At 39.6% G+C, this 15,521-nt stretch overlaps 1 protein-coding gene across 1 annotated transcript in view; it reads right to left on the bottom strand.

Annotated features, from left to right (window-relative positions):
- LOC311149929 (uncharacterized protein) overlaps nt 1-15,401 on the bottom strand; it is a gene marked incomplete at both ends in the record, with an annotated part of 16,985 nt that extends 1,584 nt beyond the window's left edge. Inside the window, 5 exons of the mRNA XM_084187157.1 lie at nt 13,162-13,245; nt 13,735-13,832; nt 14,456-14,488; nt 14,596-14,725; nt 15,390-15,401. Of these exons, the coding sequence (XP_084043283.1) occupies nt 13,162-13,245; nt 13,735-13,832; nt 14,456-14,488; nt 14,596-14,725; nt 15,390-15,401 (357 nt within the window). The remainder of the gene's footprint in view (nt 1-13,161; nt 13,246-13,734; nt 13,833-14,455; nt 14,489-14,595; nt 14,726-15,389) is intronic.
- Nucleotides 15,402-15,521: the final 120 nt, after the last annotated feature.

The raw sequence follows: 15,521 nt of genomic DNA, 5'->3' as shown, positions 1-15,521 counted from the left end.
CAACTGAAATATGTTATTATTACATAGTCATTTATTTTCATTTTTATTCATGTCTACCCAATGTGAACCTGAAAGAGACAATGGAATATTTTCAATGTTTTGGCAATTGAATGTTCACTATTTTGGGCTTTGGAATGTCCATTAAAAAGCTCTAAAATAAATCAAATAGAAACCGAAATCGGAAACAGTTTAATTTTTTTGTAATCGAACCAAAACCGACCTCAAGAAGCACTAATTGCTCAGCACTAAATCTGATTGAACTACTGATCAGTTATCTAAATGCTACTCAATTAATAGACACCAATCTATAAAAACATGTGCAGTGTTCCATTACAACTATTAAACATGGAGTAATGTTCTTTTTCAGCAGGGTTTGCATGATTCATCTTAGCACACTTGGCAAAAAACAGCTGGCAGAGCGCACCAAAGTGGGTTAGGGTCTCGTGCATACTGTACCCAGTCAACACGCTGAACTTGGGCCTATTCCATTTGAGACTAGGGGGATTCGGCATAGACTCAGACTCGGGGGGCTTTCATGCGGGCCAAGCTCTTCCAGAGTACTGCAGAATCAAATTACTCTAGGCTCCTGCTAATGGTACTCGGGCCGAGTCCACTTCAACTTATCTGGCCGCATTGACTTTTTCAGGAGTAAGGCCATTTGAGGTTTATATTCGGCAGGTGATGAAATATATATATATATATATATATATATATATATATATATATATATATATATATATATATATAAATAAACAAATCTATATTTCACCTCCAAGTCATCGAATTTGCTAGGTCATTAAAAGCAAAAATATGTGACAGTCTCTGTGGTCCTATAGCTATCAGAGATGGTCACTAATTTAGAGAATCTCCGATGCTACAGTTGAAGTCGGAAGTTTACATACACTTAGGTTGGAGTCATTAAAACTAGTTTTCAACACTCCACAAATTTCTTGTTAACAAACTATAGTTTTGGCAAGTTGGTTAGGACATCTACTTTGTGCATGACACAAGTCATTTTTCCAACAATTGTTTACAGACAGATTATTTCACTTATATTTCACTGTATCACAATTCCAGTGGGCCAGAAGTTTACTTACACTAAGTTGATTGTGCCTTTAAACAGCTTGGAAAATTCCAGAAAATATGTCATGGCTTTAGAAGCTTCTGATAGGCTAATTGACATCATTTGAGTAAATTGGAGGTGTACTTGTGGATGTATTTCAAGGCCTACCTTCAAACTCAGTGCTCTTTGCTTGACATCATGGGAAAATCAAAAGAAATCAGCCAAGACCTCAGAAAAAAAACAGTTGACCTCCACAAGTCTGTTTCATCCTTGGGAGCAATTTCCAAACGCCTGAAGGTACCACGTTCATCTGTACAAACAATAGTACGCAACTATATACACCATGGGACCAAGCAGCCGTCATACCGCTCAGGAAGGAGACGCGTTCTGTCTCCTAGAGATTAACATACTTTGGTGTGAAAAGTGCAAATCAAATTCCAGAACAACAGCAAAGGACTTGTGAAGATGCTGGAGGAAACGGGTCAAAAGTATCTATATCCACAGTAAAACAAGTCCTATATTGACATAACCTGAAAGGCCGCTCAGCAAGGAAGAAGCCACTGCTCCAAAACCGCCATAAAAAAGACAGACTATGGTTTGCAACTGCACATGGGGACAAAGATCGTACTTTTTGGAGAAATGTCCTCTGTTCTGATGAAACAAAAATAGAACTGTTAGGCATAATGACCATCGTTATGTTTGGATGAAAAAGGGGGTAGGCTTGCAAGCCGAAGAACACCATCCCAACCGTGAAGCACGGGGGTGGCAGCATCATGCTGTGGGGGTGCTTTGCTGCAGGAGGGACTGGTGCACTTCACAAAATAGATGGCATCATGAGGAAGGAAAATGATGTGGATATATTGAAGCAACATCTCAAGACATCAGTCAGGAAGTTAAAGCTTGGTCGCAAATGGGTCTTCCAAATGGACAATGACCCCAAGCATACTTCCAAAGTTGTGGCAAAATGGCTTAAGGACAACAAAGTCAAGGTATTGGCGTGGCCATGACAAAGCCCTGACCTCAACCCTATAGAATATTTGTGGGCAGAACTGACTCAGTTACACCAGCTCTGTCAGGAGGAATGGGCCAAAATTCACCCAACTTATTGTGGAAGCTTATGGAAGGCTACCCAGAAACGTTGACCCAAGTTAAACAATTTAAAGGCAATGCTACCAAATACTATTGGTGTATGTAAACTTCTGACCAACTGGGAATGTGATGAAAGAAATAAAAGCTGAATAAATCATTCTCTCTTCTATTATTCTGACATTTCACATTCTTAAAATATAGTGGTGATCCTAACTGACCTAAGACAGGGAATTTCTACTAGGATGAAATGTCAGGAATTGTGAAAAACTGAGTTTAAATGTATTTGGCTAAGGTGTATGTAAACTTCCGACTTCAACTGTATAAATACTTTTGCTTTTACTACAGGCTATGGCAGTGTTTTTCATAGTTGCAGTCCACCTATTCACTTCCATAACATTTGTTCTAGGTTACCAGTATGTAAGATAAACATACAAAACAGGATACCCTTAAAAAAATTCACTGCTGTTAAAATGCAGTTAAACTGCAGTACAATGAAATAATGGTTGTTTAATTAATGATATCTGGTAGCTTGCTGTGTGTGTTGGCTTCTATTTTGTAATATTTTGTCTGTGTTAGCTAATGGCACTGTTTATGGTGCTGCACATTTTGTTCTGTTCCACTGAATGCTGTTTTGATGTTCTATTATGACTAACTAAATTTGTTTGCAGAATTTAACAAATAACACATAGGCCTAAGTATTTATTTCAACATCCTACTACATCCACCAGGATTTACAAAACCCTATTTTTATCGCATTTATTTCCATCAATAATTAGTCAAATTATTGCATTTGACCCTGAAAATATGACTATTATATTGTCCCGTTAAGCTTTTAAGCAATTAACAATGCGTGCAGTAATTGTATTTTAATTTCAGTAGCTAAATAAGGAGGTAGGCACATCAGTTCCAGCTAAAACTTCGATTGGGTGTCTGTGCTTCACACTCAGCAATAGATATCTGTGCGCAGGCAGCCGGCTTGCTCGAGCGCATCGGTCAACATTCCATATGGCAGTTGGGACAGAGTGCAAGGTAGGCTACACAACAACACAGCTGGAAAACAACGACAGTTTCTCGAAATGTACACAAACTTTTGACTGCTAAGTGGTAGTCCCTGTTCTCCTGCATTCGTGTTTACTTTCTTAAGTAAAGCGGTGGTTTTTTGGGGAGAAGAACATCAAGAAAATATTTGCTAGCTAGCTAACTAACATTAGCTAACTTAGCTGGCAAATTTTAGCTAGCTAACATTAGCTCTCTGGCTAATCCTCCATGGACACTAAGTTTTCATTTTTACCTATTGTAGCCATTGGTTGTTGCTAGCTAGCTAACGTTTTGCCATTTTTATATCTGTTTCTTTAATGACAGTAAATGTGTGTATGTTCTCTCTCTCTCTCGTGTGTGAGTGAGTGAGTGAGTGAGTGAGTGAATGAGTGAGTGAATGAGTGAGTGAGTGAGTGAGAGAGAGCGAGAGATGCTGATCACAATAACTTTAGAAAACATTGTCATGTCAAAGTTGTCATGCTAGCTGTGTGTGTGTGTGTGTGTGAGTGAGTGAGTGGGAGAGAGATGATGATGATTATCACAATAACTTACAGAAAAGATTGTCATCATGTTAACATTGTGTCATGCTAGCTGTGTGTGTGTCCTTATGTAATGGTTCATGATGATTAACCATTACAGTTTACAGTTCCTGAAACATGTCAATGATCTGCCCAGGGCCCAGATTCACAAAGCACTTCTTATGCACTTCTTATGCAAAACTTAAGAAGGTTCTTAAGAAAAAAAAAAAGAAGTTCATAAGATAGTTCATCAATAATATCTTAAGATTCAATTATTTTCTTACGAACTTCTCAAATATCTTCTTACAAATCTTCTTAAGATGGGTGTTGCTAGGCAACCGTTTTAGCTAGCTATCTATCTAGCAATGGCAATCATGTTAGCATATTTCTTACTGAGATTGCTGTTCTAAAACATGTTCTTGGGTTTTAAATAATCAATACTGAAACGTTCAGATGAAGTTTGTGAGTGAATTAAACATGTTAAATTGCTTTCATGAGCTTTTTCTCTCTCTGCCTTAAGCTTAAGACAATAGTTTAGCTATCTTGGAATTAAGAACATTTCCAATAACTTTATTTTCAAGAATCTAATATCTTAAGAAGAAATGTAATCATATTTTAATTTTTTACCCCTTTTTCTCCCCAATTTCGTGGTATCCAATTGGTAGTTACAGTCTTGTCCCATCGCTGCAACTCCCGTACGGATTTGGGAGAGGCGAAACACAACCCAACCGAGCCGCACTGCTTCTTGACACAATGCCTGCTTAACCCGGAAGCCAGCCGCACCAATGTGTTGGAGGAAACACCTTACACCTGGCGGCCCGCCACAGGAGTCACTAGTGCACGATGGGACAAGAACATCCCTGTCGGCCAAACCCTCCCCTAACCTGGACGACACTGGGCCAATTGTGCGCCGCCCCATGGGTCTTCCGGTCGCGGCCGGCTGCGACAGAGCCTGGACTCGAACCAGGATCTCTAGTGGCACAGCTAGCACTGCATCGCCACTCGGGAGGCCCGAAGAAATGTATTGTGAATCTGGGCCCTGGGCCCCTGATGCATGGCCTCTACAGCAGTGCTTGGCCACCCACTCAGTTACCAGTGACCTATTCTGCCACATCCCAGGGAAAGGAGAGAGCAGAACCACCCCTCCATAGTCATTGACAGTAAGTTGTGTATTGATTCCTATTACCAGGCTTTATAAGAGCTAGGTCTGTACTAGCAATGCTTATGATCACTAATGTTTTTTCTCTGCATCAGGTCTCACTGAGACTGGATTCCCGAAGAGACAGCTGCCGATGATTACCTGATCTCACTCTTAGAAAAAAAAGGTGCTATCTAGAACCTAAAAGGGTTAATCGGCTGTCCCCATAGAATAACTCTTTGAAGAAACCTTTTTGGTTCCATGTAGAACCCTTTCCACAGAGCATTCTACATGGAATCCAAAAGGGTTATACCTGGAACCAAAAAGGGTTCTAGCTGGAACCAAAAAGCAGTGTGTTTATACTTTTTTTTTGGGGGGGGGGGGGGTCGGATATTACAGGATGTATTAAGATTAAGCAAAACTTTACCACTTAGAGATTAGTTAAAAATTGTCATTATCCAACTACTGTCTAATTTTGATATCCTCTTAAAACATTTCAGACTGATGACAAATGAATTCATGTCCCACTTCAATATGAAGGGACAGAGGAGCAAACTTCAGTGTGTGTTCCATTGTAGTTGGTAAGTAAATGTGAGCAGTTGAGACATTTGACCTACACTACCAGTCAAAAGTTTTAGAACAGCTACTCATTCAAGGGTTTTCTTTATTTTTTACTATTTTCTACATTGTAGAATAATAGTGAAGACATCACAACTATGAAATAACACATATGGAATCAGTAACCAAAAAAGTGTTAAACAAATCAAAATATATTTTATATTTGAGATTCTTCAAATAGCCACCCTTTGCTTTGATGACAGCTTTGCACACTCTTGGCATTCTCTCATTTATTGAACTCTGAACTTAACCTATTACAGTTCAGAGTTCAAGTTATTACCGTTTTCTTTATCGCTATAAGTACAGTATATGGCGATTTTTCTAAACTCTTAGTACAAAACTCAAATCTGGTAACACTTGTAGCACAGCCAGTCTTACATTCAAACCCTTTCATTGTGCATTCATTTTGTTTGTAGACATCTTTCGCCATACAACCATTGATCCAAAATAGAAGTTCACTGTGAAATATAATGAGTATATTGGTTTAATCACCAAAACACAACAGAATGATATATTCTCAATTTAGTTATATTAACAACTAGTTAATCCAATAGAAAAATAAATAAGATACATGTTTCAAAATTGCCCTTTGAATGTAGTATTCTACAGTACTGTAAATTACAGTACATTACACTGTTTGCACATTAGGCAATACACTTGCACTACCATTTAAATTGACTGAACATCACATTACCATAATTTCTAGCCCATGTTTGATCAAAAGTGAAGACATCTTTCACAATGTAATCAAATTAAAGAAATTAAAGAAACATGTTTAGCAGGCATTAGTTTGCATCAATCCTGTCTTGAGCATTTGGCCATAGGTTCTTATCGGAATCACAGTAAATATCCTAATTGTTCATGCACATGGGGAAAAACCTTTTGGTTTGGTGAATTCAAGCCTGACTGTAGGTCTGGATGGAAATCATTGCATGCCTCATCAATGGCCTGAAGGAGGGTGGTATGCTCATGGGGATGACAATCATACATCTTCCACTTGTATTGTAATCGTGTATTGTATTTTACAGTATTGTACTTATGTATTATAGTGGTCCTGTACGTGGCTCAGTTCATAAGAGCATGCCACTAGCAACACCAGAGTTGTGGGATCGATTCCCACTCGGGTCACATACCAAAATGTATATATTACGGTATTACAGAACTGTATTGGCCAATGCAATTTTAGTAAAGCAGTGTGATTTTTACTTACTGTGTAAAATCATAAGTTGTCATCATAGTACTACATTCAAGTATAATAATCATACTTTTCTGTGTTTCTACTTTACAGACTACTTTACTTTCATTATGTAGTTCTCAATCTGTAGTAGAAAAACCAGTTTACATGTCAAATCTAAATGTTTACCAAACGTTTAAGTGATCATTAATTAAGAACAGTCAGATTAAGTAATAGTAAAATATATATTAACAAAATAGAAGAGAATCATATCAAAAGTAATGTGAATATTTCATTGTGAAGGGCAATTACTTTATATGAACTGTATTGTAATATATTTCTAGAATCATGTCTTTCTAGAAACATGTATTTCTAGATGAAACACTGATTAAGTTTGGTGAAAAAGTGACTGATTTTGTGTGTTGTAATTAGTCAATTGAAAATGTGCTTTGAGTTTTGAAGCTACTGACTTTTTGATCTGTTTTGAGTTGTGGACTAAGAGTTGTGAAAATGTACCACATACATGAGAAAATTGCACCAAAGCGATTAAAAAAAGTAACTTTAAAGTATGTTTAAGCATTTCCGCCTATATAAACATTCCAAAAGTTACAGTAACATAGGGAGAGCAACATTTGCTAAATACTTTCACCTCCGAGGCTCCTGCAGTATTTAACCATACAGTATAGACTACTACCATTGCTTCTGCGTCTGACTGCAGCAGTTTTGTTCCCCTGGAGAGCAGAGGGAAGGTTCTGATAATGTCAGAGATATAAGCTGTGTGAGGGTCAGTCTCTTCTCCCCTCTGTGTCTTTCTATGCTGCTGGCTCAGGCTGCAACACAGGACACCTTTGTGTGTGTGTGTGTGTGTGGTGTGTGTGTGTGTGTGTGTGTGTGTGTGTGTGTGTGTGTGTGTGTGTGTGTGTGTGTTGAATAAAGTTTGGAGTCCGCAGGAATGTAATTGTGGAATCTAATATAACACAATTCCCTGGCAAGCCCTAGGCTCACCCCTCACCCTGTTAAGGCTCACAACTCAAACACAGAACACAGAGCAAAGTCAGGTGGATTATTTGTGATGATGGATCATCCTTCTGGAAATAGGGGAGGTTGGAAAATGGGATTTACTTTCTTTGAAAATGTATTGTTGTGGAAGAGTTTCTCTTTATGCAATCAGCACCTAGGCTGATGCCAAACTAGACACAGAACAAAGAGTGAGAACTAAGTTTCCACTACAAAGGTTGGTAAGTATCCTGAGGCATATCTTCCTGTTTAATATTATTCTAATCTATTTATCAACAAGTGTGATGCTGTTTAATGTCTGTATTTCTATCTTTACAAACCACAGAGAGACAAAGTACTTCCTTAGATATATACAGTGCCTTCAGAAAGTATTCATACCCCTTGACTTATTCCACATTTTGTTGTGTTACAGCCTGAATTCAAAATGGATTCAATTGATTTTACACACAATACCCCATAATGACAACGTGAAAACATGTTTTTAGAAATGTTTGCAATATCTCATTTACATAAGTCTTCATACCCCTGAGTCAATACATGCTAGAATCACCTTTGGAGTCTTCCTAGGGTACGTTTCTACAAGCTTTGCACACCCCAATTGTACAATATTTGCACACTATTCATTTTAAAATTCTTCAAGCTCTGTCAAGTTGGTTGTTGATCATTGCTAGACAGCCATTTTCAATTCTTGCCATAGAGTTTCAAGTAGATTTTAGTCCAAATTGTAAGAGGCCACCAGGAACATTCAATGTCATCTTGGTAAGCAACTTCAGAGTATATTTGGCCTTGTGTTTTAGGTTATTGTCCTGCTGAAAGGTGAATTTGTCTCCCAGTGTCTGTTGGAAAGCAGACTGAACCAGGTTTTCCTCAAGGATTTTGCCTGTGGTTAGCTTTATTCAGTTTATTTTTATCCCCCCAAAAACTCCCTAATCCTTGCCGATGACAAGCATACCCATAACATGATGCAGCCACCACCATGCTTGGAAATATCAAGAGTGGTACTCAGTGATGTGTTGGATTTGCCTCAAACATTACACTTTGTATTCAGGACATAAAGTTCATTTCTTTGCCAAATGTTTTGCAGTTTACTTTAGTGCCTTATTGCAAACAGGATGCATGTTTTGGAATATTTGTATTCTATACAGTCGTGGTCAGAAATTTTGAGAATGACACAAATATTAATTTTCACAAAGTCTGCTGCCTCAGTTTTTATGATGGCAATTTGCATATACTCCAGAATGTTATGAAGAGTGATCAGATTAATTGCAAAGTCCCTCTTTGCCATGAAAATGTCCACTGCATTTCAGCCCTGCCACAAAAGGACAGCTGACATCATGTCAGTGATTCTCTCGTTAACACAGGTGAGAGTGTTGACGAGAACAAGGCTGGAGATCACTCTGTCATGCTGATTGAGTTAGAATAACAGACTAGAAGCTTTAAAAGGAGGGTGGTGCTTGAAATCATTGTTCTTCCTCTGTTAACCATGGTTACCTGCAAGGAAACACGTGCCGTCATCATTGCTTTACACAAAAAGGGCTTCACAGGCAAGGATATTGCTGCTAGTAAGATTGCACCTAAATCAACCATTTATCGGATCATCAAGAAGTTCAAGGAGAGAGGTTCAATTGTTGTGAAGAAGGCTTAAGGGCACCCAAGAAAGTCCAGCAAGCACCAGGACCGTCTCCTAAAGTTGATTCAGCTGCGGGATCGGGGCACCACCTGTGCAGAGCTTGCTCAGGAATGGCAGCAGGCAGGTGTGAGTGCATCTGCACGCACAGTGAGGCAAATACTTTTGGAGGATGGCCTGGTGTCAAGAAGGGCAGCGAGGAAGCCACTGCTCCAGGAAAAACATCAGGGACAGACTGATATTCTGCAAAAGATACAGGGATTGGACTGCTGAGGACTGGGGTAAAGTCATTTTCTCTGATGAATCCCCTTTCCGATTGTTTGGGGCATCCGGAAAAAAGCTTGTCCGGAAAAGACAAGGTGAGCACTACCATCAGTCCTGTGTCATGCCAACAGTAAAGCATTCATGTGTGGGGTTGCTTCTCAGCCAAGGGAGTGTGCTCACTCACAATTTTGCCTAAGAACACAGCCATGAATAAAGAATGGTACCAACACATCCTCTGAGAGCAACTTCTCCCAACCATCCAAGAACAGTTTGGTGACGAACAATGCCTTTTCCAGCATGATGGAGCACCTTGCCATAAGGCAAAAGTGATAACTAAGTGGCTCGGGGAACAAAACATCGACATTTTGGGTCCATGGCCAGGAAACTCCCCAGACCTTAATCCCATTGAGAACGTGTGGTCAATCCTCAAGAGGCGGGTGGAAAAACAAAACCCCACAAATTCTGACAAACTCCAAGCATTGATTATGCAAGAATGGGCTGCCATCAGTCAGGATGTGGCCCAGAAGTTAATTGACAGCATGCCAGGGCGGATTGCAGAGGTCTTGAAACAGGAGGGTCATCACTGCAAATATTGACTCTTTGCATAAACTTTATGTAATTGTCAATAAAAGCCTTTGACACTTATGGAATGCTTGTAATTATACTTCAGTATACCATAGTAACATCTGACAAATATATCTAAAAACACTGAAGCAGCAAACTTTGTGAAGACCAATACATTTTTTTACATTTTTAGTCATTTAGCAGACGATCTTATCCAGAGCGACTTACAGTTAGTGAGTGCATACATTTTTCATACTGGCCCCCTGTGGGAATACTTGTGTCATTCTCAAAACTTTTGACCACGACTGTACAGGCTTCCTTCTTTTCACTCTGTCATTTAGGTTAGTATTGTGGAGTAACTACAATGTTGTTCATCCATCCTCAGTTTTCTCCTATCACAGCCATTAAACTCTGTAACTGTTTTAAAGTCAACATTGGCCTCATGGTGAAATCCCTGAGCAGTTGGAAGGACGCCTGTATCTTTGTAGTGACTGGGTGTATTAATACACCATCTAAAGTGTAATTAATAACTTCACCATGCTCACAGGGATATTCAATATCTTTTTCATTTTTTTTACCCATCTACCAATAGGTGCCCTTCTTTGCGAGGCATTGGAAAACCTCCCTGGTCTTTGTGGTTGAATCTGTGTTTGAAATGCACTGCTCGACTGAGGGACCTTACAGATAATTGTATGTGTGGGGTACAGAGATGAGGTAGTCATTCAGAAATCATGTTAAACACTAGTATTGTACATTGAGTCCATGCAACTTATTATGTGACTTGTTAAGCACATTTTTACTCCTTAACTTTTTTAGGCTTGACATAACAAAAGGGTTGAATACTTATTGACTCAAGACATTACAGCTTTTCATTTTTAATTAATTTGGAAACATTTCTAAAAACATAATTCTACTTTGACATTTTTAATTCTTAATTTAATTATATTTTTTTGTCATTTAGCAGACGCTCTTATCCAGAGCGACTTACATGAGCAATTCGGGTTAAGTGCCTTGCTCAAGGGCACATCGACAGATTTTTCACCTAGTCGGCTCGGGGATTAGAACCAGCGACCTTTCTGTTACTAGCACAACGCTCTTAACCACTAAGGCCCTATGGGGTATTATGTGTAGGACAGTGACAAAACATCTCAATTGAATCCATTTTAAATTCAGGGGGTGTGAATACTTTCTGAAGTCACTGTACATACAGTGGGGAGAACAAGTATTTGATACACTGACGATTTTGCAGGTTTTCCTACTTACAAAGCATGTAGAGGTCTGTAATTTTTATCATAGGTACACTTCAACTGTGAGAGACGGAATCTAAAACAAAAATCCAGAAAATCACATTGTATGATTTTTAAGTAATTAATTTTGCATTTTATTGCATGACATAAGTATTTGATACATCAGAAAAGCAGAACTTAATATTTGGTACAGAAACCTTTGTTTGCAATTACAGAGATCACACGTTTCCTGTAGGTCTTGACCAGGTTTGCACACACTGCAGCAGGGATTTTGGCCCACTCCTCCATACAGACCCCCTCCAGATCCTTCAGGTTTCGGGGCTGTCGCTGGGCAATACGGACTTTCAGCTCCCTCCAAAGATTTTCTATTGGGTTCAGGTCTGGAGACTGGCTAGGCCACTCCAGGACCTTGAGATGCTTCTTACGGAGCCACTCCTTAGTTGCCCTGGCTGTGTGTTTCGGGTCGTTGTCATGCTGGAAGACCCAGCCACGACCCATCTTCAATGCTCTTACTGAGGGAAGGAGGTTGTTGGCCAAGATCTCGCGATACATGGCCCCATCCGTCCTCCCCTCAATACCGTGCAGTCGTCCTGTCCCCTTTGCAGAAAAGCATCCCCAAAGAATGATGTTTCCACCTCCATGCTTCACGGTTGGGATGGTGTTCTTGGGGTTGTACTCATACTTCTTCTTCCTCCAAACACGGCGAGTGGAGTTTAGACCAAAAAGCTCTATTTTTGTCTCATCAGACCACATGACCTTCTCCCATTCCTCCTCTGGATCATCCAGATGGTCATTGGCAAACTTCAGACGGGCCTGGACATGCGCTGGCTTGAGCAGGGGGACCTTGCGTGCGCTGCAGGATTTTAATCCATGACGGCGTAGTGTGTTACTAATGGTTTTCTTTGAGACTGTGGTCCCAGCTCTCTTCAGGTCATTGACCAGGTCCTGCCATGTAGTTCTGGGCTGATCCCTCACCTTCCTCATGATCATTGATGCCCCACGAGGTGAGATCTTGCATGGAGCCCCAGACCGAGGGTGATTGACCGTCATCTTGAACTTCTTCCATTTTCTAATAATTGCGCCTAACAGTTGTTGCCTTCTCACCAAGCTGCTTGCCTATTGTCCTGTAGCCCATCCCAGCCTTGTGCAAGTCTACAATTTTATCCCTGATGTCCTTACACAGCTCTCTGGTCTTGGCCATTGTGGAGAGGTTGGAGTCTGTTTGATTGAGTGTGTGGACAGGTGTCTTTTATACAGGTAACGAGTTCAAACAGGTGCAGTTAATACAGGTAATGAGTGGAGAACAGGAGGGCTTCTTAAAGAAAAACTAACAGGTCTGTGAGAGCCGGAATTCTTACTGTTTGGTAGGTGATCAAATACTTATGTCGTGCAATAAAATGCAAATTAATTACTTAAAAATCATACAATGTGATTTTCTGGATTTTTGTTTTAGATTCCGTCTCTCACAGTTGAAGTGTACCTATGATAAAAATTACAGACCTCTACATTCTTTGTAAGTAGGAACACCTGCAAAATCGGCAGTGTATCAAATACTTGTTCTCCCCACTGTATATTGTCTATGGCCTACGGTACATATTTGAAGTTTGCCCTCCCCTCAAAATAGGGAGGACAAAAGCATCTGCTGCAGAAGTTAGTAACATTGAAGAAGTATATCTGAAATATATCTCTGGAATAACATGAAAAACTATGGAAAGGGCCATCTCGACATTTCAGGACCAGAGGAACCATCTATCTCTGTAGAAGCTGCACAACAGACATATAGAAAAAATAACTCCGGCATTACCAATATGTCAGTGTAGAGTTTCTTCATTTCCTCACACCTCTTTGTCAGCAGGGAGAGATCTGTGTTGTACTTCTCAATCGCCATCTGGGGTGAGGGGGAGAAGAGTGAAGAGGAGTTACTGCCGAGTTTGTTAATTATATGATATATCTAATATCAGAACACCTGTTGTTGTGTCACAAAAATATCACTGCTAATCTGGGGTGAGGGAGAAGAGAAAACGGTGAAGAGGAGTTACTGCTAAGCTTATTCGTTATTTGATATATCTAATATCAGAATACCTGTGGTTGGTTGCGTCACAAAACTATCACTGCTAACTGACAGCAGACGCCATCAGAGGAACATATGAAGTAACACTTAGTGTGTACCTGACAAATAGCAATTGCCTTCACCGCCACACTATGATGTGCTCATCTAGGGACAAGCACTGTGTAAGATAAAGTGTAAAGGTGCGATGCATCTGCCTGTTGTTTATGCAATGTGTCAAGGTTTCACTTGTATTTGTTTGAATCTTGTATGTCTGTCTGAATATGAACTGAAAAGGCTTATCAGAATAACAAAAAGTGTCTTCATTACCTTCAGGTCTTTGGAAAACTTTGGGTATTGATTGCCTTGGTTTCTTCTCTTGTACGTTTTCCTGTACTGAATGACCTTCTGTAACTCCTTCTTGAGAACTGGAGAGAATTACACATTGTGGTCATCATCCATCATATATGATCACTGAAGTAAATCTCTACTTTAAATCACTATTTACTCCTTTCTGCTGCCTGGATCCAGCCAAGTAGCTGATCTGCACTCATGTCAACTGTTCATCACAATTCTTCAGCCAAAAGTCATCATAAATGTCCATACATTAAGTTGATATTAGGCCTAAATGTCCTTCCTCATTACGTTTAACTACGCTATCAAGCCAGTCGTCTCTTTGATCTCTTTGAACAGCAGGAAATGCGAACTTGTAGTGTATTCAATGTTTTAAAAAATAAAAAGTTAGTAATTTCCACTTTAAAATGTCACACTTGATTTGCCCTAACAAAAAATGTATCAACCCCTACAAAAATGTCCATTAATTATAATCCACACAATATATCATATTTCCTGTTGCTGCATGATTATTTTCCTGCTGTGAGAAACTAGTCAACTTAAGATCCTACATCTGTAGCTACAGTAGATCATACTATCTTAGACAATACCATTCATAGGTGTGTATAAACTACAGTCATTGTTGCACACTGTAAAGAGCAACACTTGTTTTTTATCTATACATTATTGAACAGGATAGGAAACATGATAGACTCACCATCTACTTCAGCAGTGAGGCCTTTAATGGAAGCTGACCAGAACACAGAGAGAAACACCAAAAAGGTTTGAACTAAACTGCTCCAATTGAAATCTACAGTACAGAATTTCATGGCTTTGACCAAAATCTTGATGACTTACCCCCAGGGACAGTTTCGAATTCTGCCAACTCTTGGGGAAAAGTGGCCAAGCTGGCTTCGTGCAACATGATCTGCTCCACAAGGGCATGCAGCAAGGTGAACTTCCTGTCTGTCCCATGGAGTTGGGAGAGCTGTGGTGTTGAAGAGGAACATTGGAAGGTGAGGTGTGACACTCTCCATTATAAAAATAGTTTGATAAATCAAATATTAAACAACATACTGTGCCATTTCGTTCTACACTGAGACCTTCATCAGAAAAGGAGAGAGAAGAAAGGAGGGCATGCATGTACAACTGTAGGAGTCCTATAGCACAGAGCAATGCACAGTCCTGGCTGAACCGCACAACTACTGTTCCTATAAGGCCTCGAGATGCACAACAGAGCAGAAGAATGCACAAATTCATGTATGCTACATTCACAAAAACAAGTGCCTTGCCCCAAGGCCAACCAAACAATAGTTGGTCAAGGTACAGCTTCTGTTAACCTTACCACAAAAAAATGAATGTATCTCTGTGCTTATATTGAGGCACATCCCTTTGTGTTATTGGAGGGCATGTTTCAACAATCCACAAGGTTTTCCTTGACTCTTCCATTTTAGCGTTAACCCTTACAATTCTGTGTGTTTCTGTTGGAGAAGAATGTGGGTACTACACTTACAAGGTCAACCGATTGTTGAGGTATTGGTAATACATTTGTTACTCATATATGTGTTTCTTATCAATCTGATTTCAAAACAAATCGAAACAAAAAACTATTACGTAACAAAAACATCACATCATAAAAGCTTCCATGTTACATGCAGAGTCATAATCACCTTCAGCAGAGCCGTAATACGTTGTCTCCTTATTTAGACTGTGGTGAGCTTTTTTTGTGAATGAAATACTTGAGAAGTGTTAAGTTTCCTGAAAATGAATGGAACAAAACCTAT

This window comes from Coregonus lavaretus (genome assembly GCF_964263955.1).
Source record: "Coregonus lavaretus genome assembly, chromosome: 22".
In the NCBI taxonomy this organism is placed as follows: domain Eukaryota; kingdom Metazoa; phylum Chordata; class Actinopteri; order Salmoniformes; family Salmonidae; genus Coregonus; species Coregonus lavaretus.
The sequence above is the reverse complement of the archived record's forward strand: the minus strand, read 5'-3'. Positions and strand labels throughout refer to the sequence as shown.